This window comes from Antechinus flavipes, chromosome 2 (assembly GCF_016432865.1).
Source record: "Antechinus flavipes isolate AdamAnt ecotype Samford, QLD, Australia chromosome 2, AdamAnt_v2, whole genome shotgun sequence".
NCBI classification, from domain to species: Eukaryota; Metazoa; Chordata; class Mammalia; order Dasyuromorphia; family Dasyuridae; genus Antechinus; species Antechinus flavipes.
In genome coordinates, this window is record NC_067399.1 from 634,687,838 (window position 1) to 634,704,560 (window position 16,723).

General features: G+C 41.4%; 1 protein-coding gene across 1 annotated transcript in view; it reads right to left on the reverse strand.

Moving 5' to 3' along the window:
• The window catches only part of LRMDA (leucine rich melanocyte differentiation associated), a 1,322,797-nt gene extending 1,306,466 nt beyond the window's left edge, over positions 1 to 16,331 (reverse strand). Inside the window, exons 1-2 of the mRNA XM_051982052.1 lie at positions 16,068 to 16,331; positions 4,959 to 5,059 (exon numbers count right to left, since the gene is read on the reverse strand). Of these exons, the coding sequence (XP_051838012.1) occupies positions 4,959 to 5,059; positions 16,068 to 16,097 (131 nt within the window). The 5' untranslated portion in view covers positions 16,098 to 16,331. The remainder of the gene's footprint in view (positions 1 to 4,958; positions 5,060 to 16,067) is intronic.
• Between the last annotated feature and the right edge of the window lie 392 nt (positions 16,332 to 16,723).

The following is a 16,723-nucleotide window of genomic DNA, read 5'->3' on the forward strand; positions in this document are numbered from 1 at the left end:
AGATTAGAAAGAACACAAAGTAACAGAAAAATCTTTACATCAAGTTTCTCTGATAAAAGTCTCATATAGGGTATTTCAAAAGTCTTAGTGCAGCACTAAGCTATTAAAGTTCAGAACTACACTAAGACTTGCAGGATTATCCATGTAAAATATAAATGGAACTGATTCCAAGTATAAGACTAAGAGCCATTCCCCAATAGATAAATGGTTAAAGGATATGCACAAGCAAGTTTCAAAGGAAGAAATCCAACTATCAATAACTATGTGAAAAAAAAAATGCTCCAAATCCAAAATAATTAGAGAAATGCAAACTAAGGCAATCCATACTGGCAAATATAACTATAGAAAAAAATGACAAATGGTAAGTAGAGGAGAAGGTGTAGAAAAATAGACACATCAATGTTCTGTTTATGAAGCTGTGCAACCATTATGGAATACAATTTAGAACTAGGCTCAAAGAGTCACTACACTGTCTATACTCTTTGACCCAACAATAAAACCACTACTAGGCCTATTGTCCAAAGAGATAAAAAATATGAGGGGAAAGACATATATGCAAAAACATTTATGGCAATTTTTCCATGGTGTCTCAAAAAAAAAAAAAGAAAGAAAGAAAGAAACTAAGAGGATGTCCTTTTATTAGGGAATGAGAAAGCAAATTAATGTGTATGGATGTAACAGGTGCTTATTGAGCTTTATAATACAATGAAATGAAGAGTTTCAGAGGAAACAGGAAGCCCTCTTTGAACAAATGCAGAAAGAAATGAACAGAGCTAGGAGAGCAATTTGTACAATGACAACAATATTTTAAAGCAAACAAGCTTGAAAGGCTTCTAGAACTCTGACCAATACAATAAGGAATCATGATGCCAGAAAATTAAAGATGAAGTGTTCACTACGTGCCCTTGGTCAAAAAAAAAATGACAGACTTAAAACGAAGAATGGGAAACATGTTTTTTGACAAGGTCAATATGGTAGTTTTGCTGGACTCTACATGTATTATAAGTTGGGGAGTGAAGAAGTAGGAGGGACAGATAATAAATGAGGATAAATAAATAAAAGGCGAAAAAAAAAAGTTAAGGAAACTGGCCACCCTTGCCTGTTTTTTTTTTTTAACCAAACCCTCATTCACCTCATGTAGAACTCCAGGACTCTATGGGAATTGGTCTGGGAAATAATGCTCCTAAAGAAATTCATATTTGTTATTTGCAGGTAGTAGGATTACTAACAAGACTAAGTCCCAAAGGATGTTCTCAAATTCATAATCCTTCTTTTTCAGCAGACAACTTTATTCTGCCAATTTCCATCAAATCAGAACATCTGGGAAGTTCAACTCTGCTGCTAGTTAGTCAGAATTGCCAGCCCAAAAATACAAATATGGGAAGAGAGCTGAATTGGAGAAAGAGAGAACTCTCCTATTTTCTTCCCTAGTTCCATACCTAGAGTTGAATCATGTTAATTTCCCAGTGGACTGAATGAATTAAAGTCAAAGAAATCAGTGAATCCTGGAATTGTCATCAGCTTTAACTCCAAGAGGTGACCAATTAAATGACTGTACACTGATATTTTACAGAACTCCCAGCTGGAAATGACTTCTGGAGTTAATCCAGAAAAGAATCCTACCCATGGATTTTCAGTTCATGTTTATTACTCAGCCCTTTTTCCCTCCCCTATCCCTAAACAACAGACAAGATCTAATCCTAATCTATAGTTCATCTCACTATCCTGCCTTGTCCTGTTTTCCCCAAATAGAAGACAAGGTTGTAGAACATTCGAAGGGTTTCTCTCTTCCCAAAGAAAAACCTGACACCCAAGATCTACTGGCAGCTAACACATTCATTTTTGTTGCCTACATCTCATTCTCTCACCAGTCATTCAGAAGGCTTCCTGCAGGCCCCCTCACATGAACCTCAAAGCCCCAGAGGTCAGAGAACACAAGGCTGATGCCCTGAGCATTTTTCTCCCATTCTCAAATCTAATGGATGACGGTCACATATGATCAGGACAGCCTCCCTGATTTTTCAGTTTTCTTACCTTTAAAATGAAAGGATTGGGTTAGGTTTGTAACTCTAACACCTTCAATTCCACAATATTCATAAAAATATGTCCTTGGGAATATTTTTTTAAAGTTTACTCAATTTTCCTGATTGTCATCAATGGTGTCCTTTCTTGTTGTCCCAAAAAGGACCCTAAGTTGTACCCACATGCCAACCTCCAAGGCTAGTGAACATCTGTCATAAGGGAGCATCTCCTTGCCCACTTAAGATAATATGGCTAGACTTCAGGGATCAGAGATCTACAGAAAGCTGGACTTATTGAGAACCTAGAAGCTCCAGATCTGGCAGATTTGTGGAAGAACTGGGATTGGGAATCAGAAAATGAAGAAGGATACCCTTTTCATGTCCTGGAGTAAGATTTAGGGACATGCTCTAATCTTAGAGCATAGGAAAAGCTATCAGTTTCCTAAGCAGATTTCCCAGACAGATTGTTTCCCATTAGGTTCCATCATTTAGTACCAAACTCTAGAGAAGGTTTCAAAGTAGGTACCACTGCCAACCACCCACAACCAAATACTCAGGGCATGAAAACCAGGAATTAAGGAGGATCCATATTGTTATACTACACACTTACAGCAAGTTTACGCCAATGACAGAATGGGCCAAGAAAATCATAATATGCTCTGCCCGGAATTCTCCCATTTATGCCTTCATACATAGGAAATGTCAGCCCTGGTGAATTGAGAACAATATCTGCAAAGTGCAATCTGGGCCACGCAACAAGTTTTAAGATAAGGAAAGCAATTGAGAGAGAAAGAGACAATCTAAAAACAAAGGTCTTCCTGCAGAGACCTGGAGACTATATCCAATTAGATCAAACATATGTCCCAGTACAAAGCTCCTCTAACTTTTAAATGACAAATATTGAAGGCTATCACCACCGCTGGCCAATAGAATAGCCAATGATGATGTGGGGGCTAGGATGAGCAATGACCTTGCAAAATTCACCACATTTTTCACATTTCATCCCTAAAGTTGTTAAGTTCCCTGAATTTCTATGGCAGAAGTGGAATCTGCCCCCATGCAGATGGAATCTATAGGCAGAATTAATTATGGAAAATGGAAAATCTCATTGACAGAATTAGGAGCAACAGTGTTAGTTGACTGACTTAGAAGAGCTACATTCCAAAAGATCAAATGTTAAGTTAGTCAAGAATATGTGAGCCCACTCCCTGGTTAGGACACACCCAGAAGGATTCAGATCATCTTCCTGAGGGATAAGAGAGAAGTTCATAAAATGCAGATGATGTAAGCACCCTGGTCAGAGGCAGCTAAGAAGCGGGGACTTCATCAGAATTAAGGCTTTTCTTTTTTCTTTTCTTTTTTTTTTTTTTTTGGCCTGATCTATATGATTGCTATTATGGGTGGACAGAGGTGGTTATGTAGTGGAATCATTAATAATGAAGGAGAATAGATTTTAATGCTGGTAGCAATAGTCTGTCTGGTATTAATTGTGGATTTGTAGTAATTTGGGTTACTTTTGGAAAAAGACTCAACCCCAGGTAAGCCCCTGATGATAAGGAAGGTCATGGCTGAAGTATTGAGAGCCCTCCCTAATACAAACATGTCTCTGTCAGGTTCTCCTGGTGTGATCCTTTCTCTCCCCACCGGACATCCCAGGATCACCTGGCTGTATTTGGTAACCTCTTGTTCTCTGTGCCTTCCAGCATTGGGCAATTCTGATTTCAAGGCTATTGTGACAGCCTAGAACTGCAACTTATGGGCACGTGTCTGAGATAATATACCTTCAACCTTGGAGGCTGTTTAAGAGTTCTAGCCATAGAGAAAGAAAACCAGAACCTTCTTTTGCATTTTTTCCTTTAAATGTGTGCTCCCATGCAAAAGCCTGAGAACATCTTCTATGTTGCTCCCATTCCTTTTGAGATACAGACTTATGTCTGATCTCTTAGATGCTACCTCATCTACACAACAGTCTTCCAGAAATCCCAGTCCGGTGATGGAAATGGAGAAGGTTCGCATGAGGAAAAGGAGGTAGGAAAGAACCTTCTTCCCAAAGACCTGAAATAAACTGCAAGTCCACCACCTCTGACCTTATAATTTTCTCAGCTCTCCAGAGATATTGAGCTTACAAAATACCAGATGACTTTTTAACTTGTTAGGAAGACAGGTTGCAGACCTGCCCTAAGAGACTAAGTCCTTGTTGTTTCAGATGATATTTTAGCCCACTTTCCCCATGTCCAATTCTACTTCAAACCCCATGAAACACACACACACACACACACACACACACAATCACACATACTATCACACATTATGAAGGAATAAGACCTAAAACTCTAAACCTGGCAAAAGTTAAGCACACTGGCTGTAAAAAGACCTTCCCCCACCCCCATCCTCCCAAACTCCACCTGATGCCAACAATCTATGAATTCTGGTTAAACACCATCTGGGAGAAATCACTATCACAAATATTTAAGGTCACAATTTATAACAAGGCAAGGAAAGGAAACACGCGCACAAAAAGCACACACCTGCTTGTGACTTGGAAAATGTAACAGGGAGGGAGGGGTTGAAAAGCACACGCACAGCCCCCCAAAAGGCCCTGCTGGCCAGATTCCACTCGGGCTCCAGACATGATCTTTTGGATTCACGGACATCTCAACAAGACAAGAAAATAACGGGAAAATGACCATGCCCTCTCTTGAGGGAACTGGAGGGAGACAAATACTTGCTACCTCTTCCCCTTGCACAAAAAGCAATCAGAGGGATAATTTAAAACAGTCAAACCTTTGGGGCTGCAATTTCACATGTCCTGGGATACCCTGTTAAGGATGAAAGGAATCCATGCGGGGCCTGCAAGCTTGTCTCTGAGCTCTGTGCCATGATGGCCTGGAAGAGGCGGCTCACCTGGGCGCCATTTGTCCCGGGAAGGTGACCTACCTCAGCAAGTTGAAGCTCAGATCCAGTCTCTTTGCGAAGTGGCCGTAGTCCCTGCCAAGGTGCTCTGGAATTTCTCTGCAGTCCTGACCAATGTAGGACACCTGGAAATTAAACAGAACAGAAACAATGTGGCCAACGGAAATCGCCCAGCTGTTCACAGCCCTGACTCATTGATCCATTGATTGCTTCCGCAACTTGAAACGCCGACCACGGCACACACAAAACCACCACATTTGCAACCCGCTCTCTTGATCACATCATTTCAGGGCCTTCAGTGAGTCAACAGAAAGAAGCACTTTCCTGATATCGTTAGTATAATTGGGGGCTAATCCACAGCACAAAGTAAATTAGTCTGAAATTGGCCGGATTCAGGTGTCCAGAAGAAACCCCAAAGTCTCAGCATGTTGTTAATAAGAACCAGCAGTCCTACCTCAGAGCCGAGTCTTTTCTCCGGCCTCCCTTGCCACGCACCCTATTTATTACACACATTGCCTCATAAAAGACATCGCAGGTGCTGTTACCAGGGGAGAGCTGGCAGGAGCCTAAAAAAATTAGGTTCAGCCCCCTACCCTTACCATCATTCCCCATCCCTCCTTTCCAAGCCACCTCCTCACCACCCCAAGGAAAAGCGCCATGAAATGGAGAGGAAGTGCAGCAAAGGGCTGATCTTGGAAGGTGCCCTGGGCTAATCCAGAATAATTATGATCATGGCACAAGTCAAGATGGCGTCGTTCTCTGAAAAGGAAGGACCATCAACAGAAGAGATGTAACCATGGGCAAGTTACTTAACCTCTCAGGGCCCCCTTAGGGCACTAAGTTACACAGGATGGTAGATTTACACTGGAACTTATCTTAGAGGCTGGTCAATGAGTCCAACACCCTCATCATACAGATTGGGAAACTGAGGCACTGACTTTTGAAGTCTTTTCTGGCATCACAAGCTAATAACTACCTGAGGCGGGGTTTTAATTTAGGTCTTCTTAGCCCCCAACACACTCCAGCTTCTAAACTGGATATTTCCCCCATAATGGTGAAAGCACAGAACAGGTTATCTATGGGACTAGTCATCAAGGCCCAGATTTGAATCCTGCCTCAGGCACTCAGTACTTGTGTGACCCTGGACAAGTAACAATCTCTGCTTCAGTTTTTTCACTTCTAAAACAAGGAGATTGGATTCATGAAGTCCCTTCGAGGTCTAAATCTAAGATCCTTTGCCCTCTCCAGAAAGTAATAATGGAATTTGGTATACAATGGGAATCCAAGTCAAATTACTGACTGGCTGATAAAGCAGGACCTCATTCTGTAAGTCAAAAATAAAAAGTGTGACCCTGGGCAAGCCACTTATCCCCAATTGCCTCAGCAAAAAATAATAATAATAAAATAAAATAAAAACAGAAAACAGTGAGGGTCCCACAGTCAGGAAATGTAATCTAGTGATATTTACCTAGCTTGTGCTTCAAAGGAGGTGTTTCCCTCACTGAGAATACCCTTTGGGGATCCTAATGTTCCCTCCTCAAGCCTTCCACTTACAGAGATGGGGCAACCTCGAGGTTAGTGAGGAGAAAGAGCCAGAAAGAGCCACGCAGGGCAATGATGGGCCTGATTCATCCCCCCTAAAGCTCAAGGCAACCTTAGAGCTCAGCCATCCCAACCTCCTCATTCCACAGACATAAAAGTGAACCAGCAAACAGAAGTGAAAGCCAAGTCTCCCAGACCCCGGAACAGTGATCTTTCCATCTTTTCATCTGACTCAAGCAGTATCAGCCAACCTTGGGCCAAATTGTAAAGGAAACAAAGTCTGATCATTCTTTTCAGTGACCCAGGTATGCTCTGTTCTAAGAGCTTCTGTCTTGCTCTCCTCCCCTTCAAAAAAAATTGCTTTCAGGACATCAGGACAGAGTCTGATATAAATCAATGTATCCTCAATTTGAACAGAAGGCATTGTTTCATTTCCAAGATTATTGAGCGCTCCCAATTTTGTTTTTAATTTCATAGTTAAAAGCATCTTTCTCCCTCTAAGAATTTTAGCATCAATTTGGGTGTATTTGAGGAGAAGTAACCCCATAAAGTGTGGGAAATACAATAAATTTGAAGTCAAAGAGCAGAGTTCAAATCCTATCTTTGTACTAGGAGTTATGTGACGTTTGATAAGTCAGTTTTCTCATTTGTATAAGGAAGAAATTGAAATAGAAGATATATTATATATATATATATATATATATATTATATATATATATATATATATATATATATATATATATATATATATATATAATATATATATATATATATATATATATATATAAAGCTAGCCCTGCAAGTAAGCATCCTGTAAGGAGAAACCAGTTTTTCATAGGATTCCATATAAAACTAGCCCTCCAAGTAAGCATTATACTAAGGAGAAACTCATCTTTAAATAGTAAGCATCCTACTAAGGAGAAACTCATATATATATATAGCCTTCCAAGTAAACATCCTATATCCCACTAAGGAGAAACCATTTTTTCATAGGATTCCATATAAAACTAGCCCTCCAAGTAAGCATTATACTAAGGAGAAACATCTTTAAATAGTAAGCATCCTACTAAGGAGAAACTCATATATATATATATATATATATATATATATATAGCTAGCCCTGCAAGTAAGCATCCTGTAAGGAGAAACCATTTTTTCATAGGATTCCATATAAAACCAGCCCTCCAAGTAAGCATTATACTAAGGAGAAACATCTTTAAATAGTAAGCATCCTACTAAGGAGAAGCTCATATATATATAAAGCTAGCCTTCCAAGTAAGCATCCTCCATCCTACTAAGGAGAAACCATTTTTTCATAGGATTCCATATAAAACAGCCCTCCAAGTAAGCATTATACTAAGGAGAAACATCTTTAAATAGTAAGCATCCTACTAAGGAGAAGCTCATATATATATAAAGCTAGCCTTCCAAGTAAGCATCCTCCATCCTACTAAGGAGAAACCATTTTTTCATAGGATTCCATATAAAACCAGCCCTCCAAGTAAGCATTATACTAAGGAGAAACATCTTTAAATAGTAAGCATCCTACTAAGGAGAAGCTCATATATATATAAAGCTAGCCTTCCAAGTAAGCATCCTCCATCCTACTAAGGAGAAACCATTTTTTCATAGGATTCCATATAAAACTAGCCCTCCAAGTAAGCATTATACTAAGGAGAAACATCTTTAAATAATAAGCATCCTACTAAGGAGAAACTCATATATATATATATATAAAGCCAGGCTTCCAAGTAAGCATCCTCCATCCTACTAAGGAGAAACCATTTTTTCCATAGGATTCCATATAAAACTAGCCCTCCAAGTAAGCATCCTACTAAAGAGAAATCCATCTTTTCATAGGATTCCCCATACCACGCATGCCTCAAGCAGATAAGGTATCACCTGGCTGTATATAGGCCTTGATCATCTGAGGCTTTAAGATTCCAGAGAAAGCACAAATAGCAAAAGTCTCTCATCTCCTCAGAAACATTTCTGCTCCACAAGGCACCTTATTGGTATCTCAGCCTTTCTCTGCTGACACCATCCTCGTCTTAACAAATCACCCCTTGGCCTCCTCCTGTCTTGCAGTGATTGCAAGCAAATAATACAGTAACCCACCCCCTTTCATTCAGGCTCTAGTAACTTGAAGCAAAAAAAAAAAAAAAAAAGGAAGGGACTAGGAGGACGGAGAGAGAGCTGAAAAATAGCTGACTCCAGCGAAATCATTTTGGCTTAGAAATCCACTTTCTGGAAAATTAGGAGCTCCAGGTTCAATCTAGCAAGCTCTCCCCTCTTCTACATAAGACCTATCCTTCATCACAGTCTCTGCCATCAGTTGTATTAACAGACAGATGGAAAGTATCTTCATAGCAGAAGGAAAGATGACTTCAGCATTAGCATCAAGACTCTGCAATTCCAAAGTCTCCTGGGATAGCCACTCAACTTACAATTTCTTCTTCCTTTCACGGGCTCCCATTAACCTGCCCAGCCCTCATCTTGTAAACTTGTTGGGCAGCAGAGAAGCAAGTTTCACAGATGGGAAAATAGATAGAATGTTTCTAGTCATCCTTTTTGAGAACTAGAAAGGAATTTGGAGGTCTTCATTTTAACAATAAGGAAACTTAAGTTTGGACAGGTTAAGTGACTTATCCAATGTCACACGGGTTAACTAATAGCAAAACAAGGGCCAGAATTTAGATCTCTCAGCCCAGTGTCCTGCCAAGATTTGGGAAATATTATTATATTGAAAGGCAAAAGCAGGAAGGGGTAGAGCCTGGGAAAGGAAAGAATATATGTGCTACCTTTTCTGTGTATAAGAATCCTCACTGAGAAAAAGAACTAAAACATAACTCACAGAAATATAATCTCAAGCAAAGCTGCCATAATGGGACAGTTAAATTTATATTATATATATACATATATATATATATATATATATATATATATATATATATATATATATATAAAATGATGAAGCTTACAGAGCTGAAATAATTTCCGGATAAGCCAGGATTCAATGGCAGGATCTCTGACTCTAAATCTAATGTACAATCTCTATGTTAAAGTGACCATTCATTCCCATTCTACAGAAGGGGAAAACTAAGGCTGAAAAAGGCACAGAAATTTGGTAGATCTAAGCTTCCTTCTTAACTCTGGTCCTATTGATACTGAGTTGTCTCAAGCTTTTCTCTGAAACTATGTACCGTTTTTCTTCTTCCATTAAAAAAAAGAAAAGAAAAGAAAGTAAAACATTTATTCAGCTTTGAATATTTGTGAAATATAGACTAGGAACACAGAAGTTGCTACTTTCCAAATAGCTCATGAACCATTTGCAGTTGCAAAAAAGAAAATCTCCCTAGGATATACAGGGTGGTAAACTCTTTCCCCAGTCTCTCCAGTTGGCTTTGTGGATTTGCAATGCCTTGCAAATGAGGTTCAGGAAAAGGGTGGGAGTTAGGAGAAAGATAGGCTAAAGAAATGGCAGTGCCATGAACTGTAAGACCCAGCGGAGGACCCTAAAACCACAAGGATGCAATGACTGAGCTACCAAAGAAGGCAAGTAACAAAGGCTTTCAATCAATAGGGGATGAGCTGATTCAGAGGCATCCAAAAAATGGAAGATTGAGCAACCAGAGGAGACAAGCTGGCGGGGGAAGACTTGAAAACAGAGAACAATGGCTAAGAGGAATCTATCTAGGGAAATGGAAAATCCACTTAGACGGTCAGACAGCTGTCTGGTACAGTCCAGCCTGAACTCAAGAATCAAGCCTGAAAGAACTCCAAATGGATCCTGGTTCTTTGGTGATTTGAAGGACTGAAAAAGAAAAAAAATTCAGTCTAGGTAGGATAGATAGCAAATAGAAACCAGGCTGAAGCTAGGAACTAAAAGATCCCTTCAAAGAAACTCAAACAGTAAAGAATGTAATAAGGAGGGGCAGCTAAGTATCACAGCCAGCCCTGGAGGCAAGTTCAAATCCAACCTCAGATACTTCCTAGTTGTGTGACTCTGGACAAGTCACTTAACTCTGTTAGTCTCAGTTTCCTCATCTGTCAGATGAGAAGGGGAGAAGGAAATAGCCAACCATTTCAATACCTTTGCCAAAAAAACCCACATTGGTCACAGAGTGTTGGAAATGACTCAACAACAAAGTATTATTTATTATCTCCTTTTGACAGTTAATCAGACTCAGATCAATGATACGATTTGCTCACCATCACAAGACAAAGCCAGCACTTGAATGGTTCTTCAGATGCCATCATTAAGCTAACTCAAGTTGAAATCTAGGAAGCTGTGCCCTTATAATTCATCTACCTGCAGAGGCAAAGCCTCAACTTGTCATAAACCTGCTCCTTGAACACATAATGATGGGTGAATTTGTTCCACAGAGATAATGTTACATAGGGGTGTTCCACCAATTGATGTGAACAACAGGGCTAAAGGGTGAAGCTGGAGGGAGGTATCACAAGAGGCCTTTGGTTCAAATCTAATCCTAGACACCAGCAGCATCCATAACACTCCTACTACCTTAGGTTCCTCATCAGAAAAATAAAACGATCGGGCTCCAGGATCTCTAAGGTTCTTTCCAGTTCTAAAATTCTGATCCCACAATATTACAGTGGGGTGATAACAAAATAACAACTTATGTCAGGTGTGACTACAATATCATATAATAATAATAATAATAATAACAATAGTTTACATCTATATAACGCTTTACAATTTATAAAGTCCAGCAATCCTGCAGGATTAAGTAGAATAGTATTATTCTTCCCCTCCCAGCCCTTTATAGGTTAGAAAATAGCCTCAGAAAGATAAATGACTGATACCCAGTGACAAGACAGGGCCAGGTCTTCTCTTGAGAAGCTTTCTGAAGCATCTGGTTAAATTCCCTTCAGTTTGAGGGTTGTTTGATCGATTTCCTCATCCTGGAAACAATTCTGGGAATCATGGGTTGGTTTAACACTTTTATGAAGTTTGGCTTACTCAAAATATATGCCCACTGGCTGAAGTCAGGTTGGAAGAAAGATGTCCCATAAATACAGGGTGCTAAAGAATGATTGTGATATGGGATGGTAACAGAGTGGGATAGACACCATAATACAGAAGCCTGTGGTCAAAGGATATGAACAGGCAATTTTCAGAAAGAAATCAAAGCTACCTACAATCATATGAATAGAGATATCAACAAATGGAAAAGGATCTATTTGTACAAAAACATTTATAGTAGTCCTTATTGTATTGGCTAAGAATTAGACATCAAAGGGATGCCCATCAATTGGGGAAAAGCTAAGCAAGTTATGGTATAGGATCGTAATGAAATGTTATTATGCTATAAAGAAATGACAACCGGGGCAGCTAGATGGCACAGTGGATAGAGTACCAGCCCTTAAGTCAGGAGGACCTGAGTTCATATTTGGTCAAACACTTGATAATTCCTGGCTGTGTGACCCTGGGCAATTGCCTTGAAAGAGAGAGAGAGAGAGAGAGAGAGAGAGAGAGAGAGAGAGAGAGAGAGAGAGAGAAGGAAGGAAGGAAGGAAGGAAGGAAGGAAGGAAGGAAGAAGGAAGGAAGGAAGGAAGGAAGGAAGGAAGGAAGGAAGGAAGGAAGGAAGGAAGAAGGAGAGAGAAAAAAGGAAGGAAGGAAGGAGAGAGAAAAAAGGAAGGAAGGAAGGAGAGAGGAAAAAAGGAAGGAAGGATGGAAAGAAAAAAAGAAAGAAAGAAGGAAGGAAGGAAAGAAGAAAAAGAAAGAAAGAAAGAAAGAAGCAGAATGATTTCAGAAAAACTTGAAAAGATTTACATGAACAGATGCATAGTGAAGTAAACAGAACCAAGATTACAGTGTACACAGTAAAAGCAATATTATTCAATGAAGAACTGGGAATGACTTAGTTATGCTCAGCAAAACAATGATATAGATCAGTCCCAAAGGACTAATGATGAAGAATACTAGCATGTCCAGAGAAAGAACTGATAGTGATTGAATATGCACTGAAGCATGCAGTTTTTCCATTTCTTTCATTTTTCTTTTATTCTAGTCTTCTACAAAATGACTAAAATGGAAATATTTTACATAATTGCACATGTATAATCTATATCTGATTGCTTACCATCTCAGAGATGTAGGAGGGAAAAATAGAATTTGGAACTCAAAACTTGAAATAAAAAAATTTTAAATGTAAAATACAATATCCATAAGACTCAGACACACCTAAAAGCAGACAGTTTCCTAAGTAAAGGGTTTCTAGCTCCTTTCCAACCTAACAGATTGAAGGCACTCAGCAGACAAATCAGTGAGTGATCATCTCCAGGCCCATGTGTATTTCCTCAAGCTTCCCCCCCGCCCCCCCCCACACACACACACCAAAAAAAGGAACAAAAATTGAAAAGCAAAACCACCCAAAGGAACACAAAATAGAAGGAAGATAGACATAAGAAAGGCTTCAGTCCTATGCAGAAAAACCTCTACTTTAAAGTTTAAAAAGCACTTTCATACGTGTGTTACACATGTATTTGTGTGTATATATATCTATTTATATATAATCTTTATATATCCTACTTGAACCTCTTAACAAACTTGTCAAAGAGCTAAAGCAGGTAATATTCAATTTTAAATTGCTGTATTCAAAAACTAATGCAAACAAGATTAGAAGGGAAGCAACAAACTGGGAAAACATTTTCACAGTTAAAGGTTCTGATAAAGGCCTCATTTCCAAAATATATAGAGAACTGACTCAAATTTATAAGAAATCAAGCCATTCTCCAATTGATAAATGGTCAAAGGATATGAACAGACAATTTTCAGAGGATGAGATTGAAACTATTACCACTCATATGAAAGAGTGTTCCAAATCATTATTGATAAGAGAAATGCAAATTAAGACAACTCTGAGATACCACTACACACCTGTCAGATTGGCTAAGATGACAGGAAAAAATAATGATGAATGTTGGAGGGGATGCGGGAAAACTGGGACACTAATGCATTGTTGGTGGAGTTGTGAACGAATCCAACCATTCTGGAGAGCAATCTGGAATTATGCCCAAAAAATTATCAAAATGTGCATATCCTTTGATCCAGCAGTGTTTCTATTGGGCTTATATCCCAAAGAAATACTAAAGAAGGGAAAGGGACCTGTATGTGCCAAAATGTTTGTAGCAGCCCTGTTTGTAGTGGCTAGAAACTGGAAAATGAATGGATGCCCATCAATTGGAGAATGGCTGGGTAAATTGTGGTATATGAATGTTATGGAATATTATTGTTCTGTAAGAAATGACCAGCAGGATGAATACAGAGAGGCTTGGAGAGACCTACATGAACTGATGCTAAGTGAAATGAGCAGAACCAGGAGATCATTATACACTTCGACAACGATATTGTATGAGGACATATTTTGATGGAAGTGGATTTCTTTGACAAAGAGACCTGAGTTTCAATTGATAAATGACGGACAAAAGCAGCTACACCCAAAGAAAGAACACTGGGAAACGAATGTGAACTATCTGCATTTTTGTTTCTCTTCCCGGATTATTTATACCTTCTGAATCCAATTCTCCCTACGCAACAAGAGAACTGTTCGGTTCTGCAAACATATATTGTATCTAGGATATACTGCAACATATCCAACATATAAAGGACTGCTTGCCATCTAGGGGAGGGGGTGGAGGGAGGGAGGGGAAAAAAAATCGGAACAGAAATGAGTGTAAATATAATGTAATTATTAAATAAAAAAATTAAAAAAAAAATTGCTGTATTCAATATTAAAGCAAAGAATGATTTACAGAGGAGGGTCAGTTAATTCGTATGACTTGCCTAAGCTCATACAGCTAATCATAAGATCACAGCTCTCTCTAGAAGGAACCTCAGAGGCTATCTGCTGAAAAATGAACATTTTCAAAAGATTAAATTTCTAGCTAGAGCTCACATGATTACAGCAGTCAGAATTTGCATCCAGTTCCTCTTACTCCCACAATACTACCCTGTCAATGGAAAGCGCTTGAAATCAGGTTGTTATGAAGTTCAAATAGAATATGTATATATATATTCTATATATTTATGTATATGTATATATATACACACAAACATACGTGTATCTCACACATACATATATATGTACATATATATTTCATACATATATATGAAAGTGATTTTTAAACTTAAAAGTGGAAGCTATTCTGGAGTGCTCTTTCCACTGCACTTCTGCCTTTAAGCATGATTTTCATGATTTTAAATCTCACTCATGAAAACAGAAGCCACAGCAGAGAGACACCAAAACCCTCCCGGCTGGAGAACGGAGAGACTCCAACGCTGTATCTGGGGATCAAAGAGCTCCAGCTCCCAGGAAAGGGGCTATTCTGAAAGTCACTAAGCAGCTGCCACAGGTATAGGTACCCTGTCAGAAACGGCAGAGGTTATTTTGGCCAGCCCCCTGCCTCCCTCCCTAATCGCCATCTCTCTGATTTTTCTGGGTCTTTGCCCTCTGCTGTGATTCCCAAAACTGAAGCCTAAGCTCCGAGCCGGGGAAAAAAAGAATATAGTCACTTTGCTCCTATACTGGAGGCGGGGGAAGGAGGTGATGTCAAAGAAACTAGGACCCTTAAAGGAATACAGCAAAAAGGTGAGGACAGCTCCCAGCAGGTCCTCAATAAATATTGATTAACTGACTGATTACCTAACTGGGCTGTAAAGCACTACCAGCATTTATTTAGAAAAGAGAAAGATCCTTCGCAGCCCAGTCATGTTAAACTGTCTGATCGGGCCCGGCCTTAGGCAATCTGGGAAAATCAGCCTCGAGTACCCCGGTCTGTGAGTGAAGGCGGAGATGGGAGAAGATAGGAGAACGAACCCGCCTTTACACGGCTGTAAGAGGGCTTGCCATCCGCTCAGGCCCCCGCCGAGCGGCACCCAACGCCCTCGGGGAGCTGGTGGCGCAGAAACCTGCCCTCCAGCCCCAGCTGGCACCTCCCCGGGGCCGCCCCACGTGCGCGGAGGCATGTGTGTATCTCACCCAGCCAGGGCAGGGAAACAGTTTTCATTCACTCTCCATGGAAACCTGTTCAGGAAAGTGGGTGTCCTGGCAAATAAAGCAATTATCCGTCGTTTCCCCGTCCCACCCGCTCCTGCCATGAGGAAGGGGGAATTATTATTTGTGTGCGTGCGAATATCAGAACAGAACGTCTCCTTCACACCCAGGGCCTCGCTGAGGCTGGTGGCGCGTTTGATGATGGGGAAGCTGGGCTCCGAGGAGGTCAGGGAAATGTGCGCGGTCCCCAGCAGGCCTTGCACGGGCTACCAAGGCTGTCGGCGCCCGGTCCCTCCTCGCACGAGGGCTTCTGTGCCGGAGGAGAGGTTTCTCTTCCCAGATTGTCTAAGGCCAGGCCACATCGGACTGTAGGGCTAGGAGGAAGCAGGAGAGGGCACCTACGGGGGCGGAGGAGGGGGAGTACTAAAAGTGAGGAGAGGGTCTGCTCCAGTCCCCCTCACGCCCACCCCGTGAGGCTCTGGGTCCTAGGGCCCTCCTCCCCGGGCCCCTTTCTCAGGGTGGTAGGGGGCAGCAGAGCGTCCTCCCTCCATGTCTCAGGCTAAGGACTTACTTGGGTTCCACTGACCACGAGCCCTGCCATAGTGGGCGCGGAGCCAGGGGAGGACCTGGGCTGGGCTGGATGGGAACGGGATAGGCCGGGGCGGGCGCAGGGCGTACAGGGCAGGAGCGCGGAGGCCAGAACGGGCCACGGCTCGGCTAGGCTCGGCTCAGCTCGCGGGCTACTGGCGCCTGTTCCTTCCGCACGGCACAGTCAGCTGATGGGGGCGGAAAGGCGGAGGCTGCGGCTCGCAGCGCCCAGAGGCCGGCCGGAGCTCGGAGCAGACCACAGCCCGGCCCCGGAGGCGCTAGCGCCCAGAGCCAGCCCGCGTAGCCCACGCCACGCCCTCCGTCGGGCGAGACGGGGCTGCCGCATCAGGCGGCCGAAGTCACCGCATATCGCCCAGCCAGGAAGATCCTTAAGCAAGTCAGTGCATCGCAGTAAGCTCTAATTAAGCGCCTATTGTGTGCCTGGCACTTTGCTGGGCGCTGGGGTTCAAGTGCAATTCAGCAAGCATTGTTTGAGCATCTTCTCTATATCCGACTATACTAGCCCCTGGGATTTGGGGCAGAAATGAGAGGTCCTGCCCTCAGGAAGCTAGCATTGTTAGAGAGTGGGGAGGGAGGGAAAGATGCTTACAACAGTACAGAGATACCCGTACGTATCAA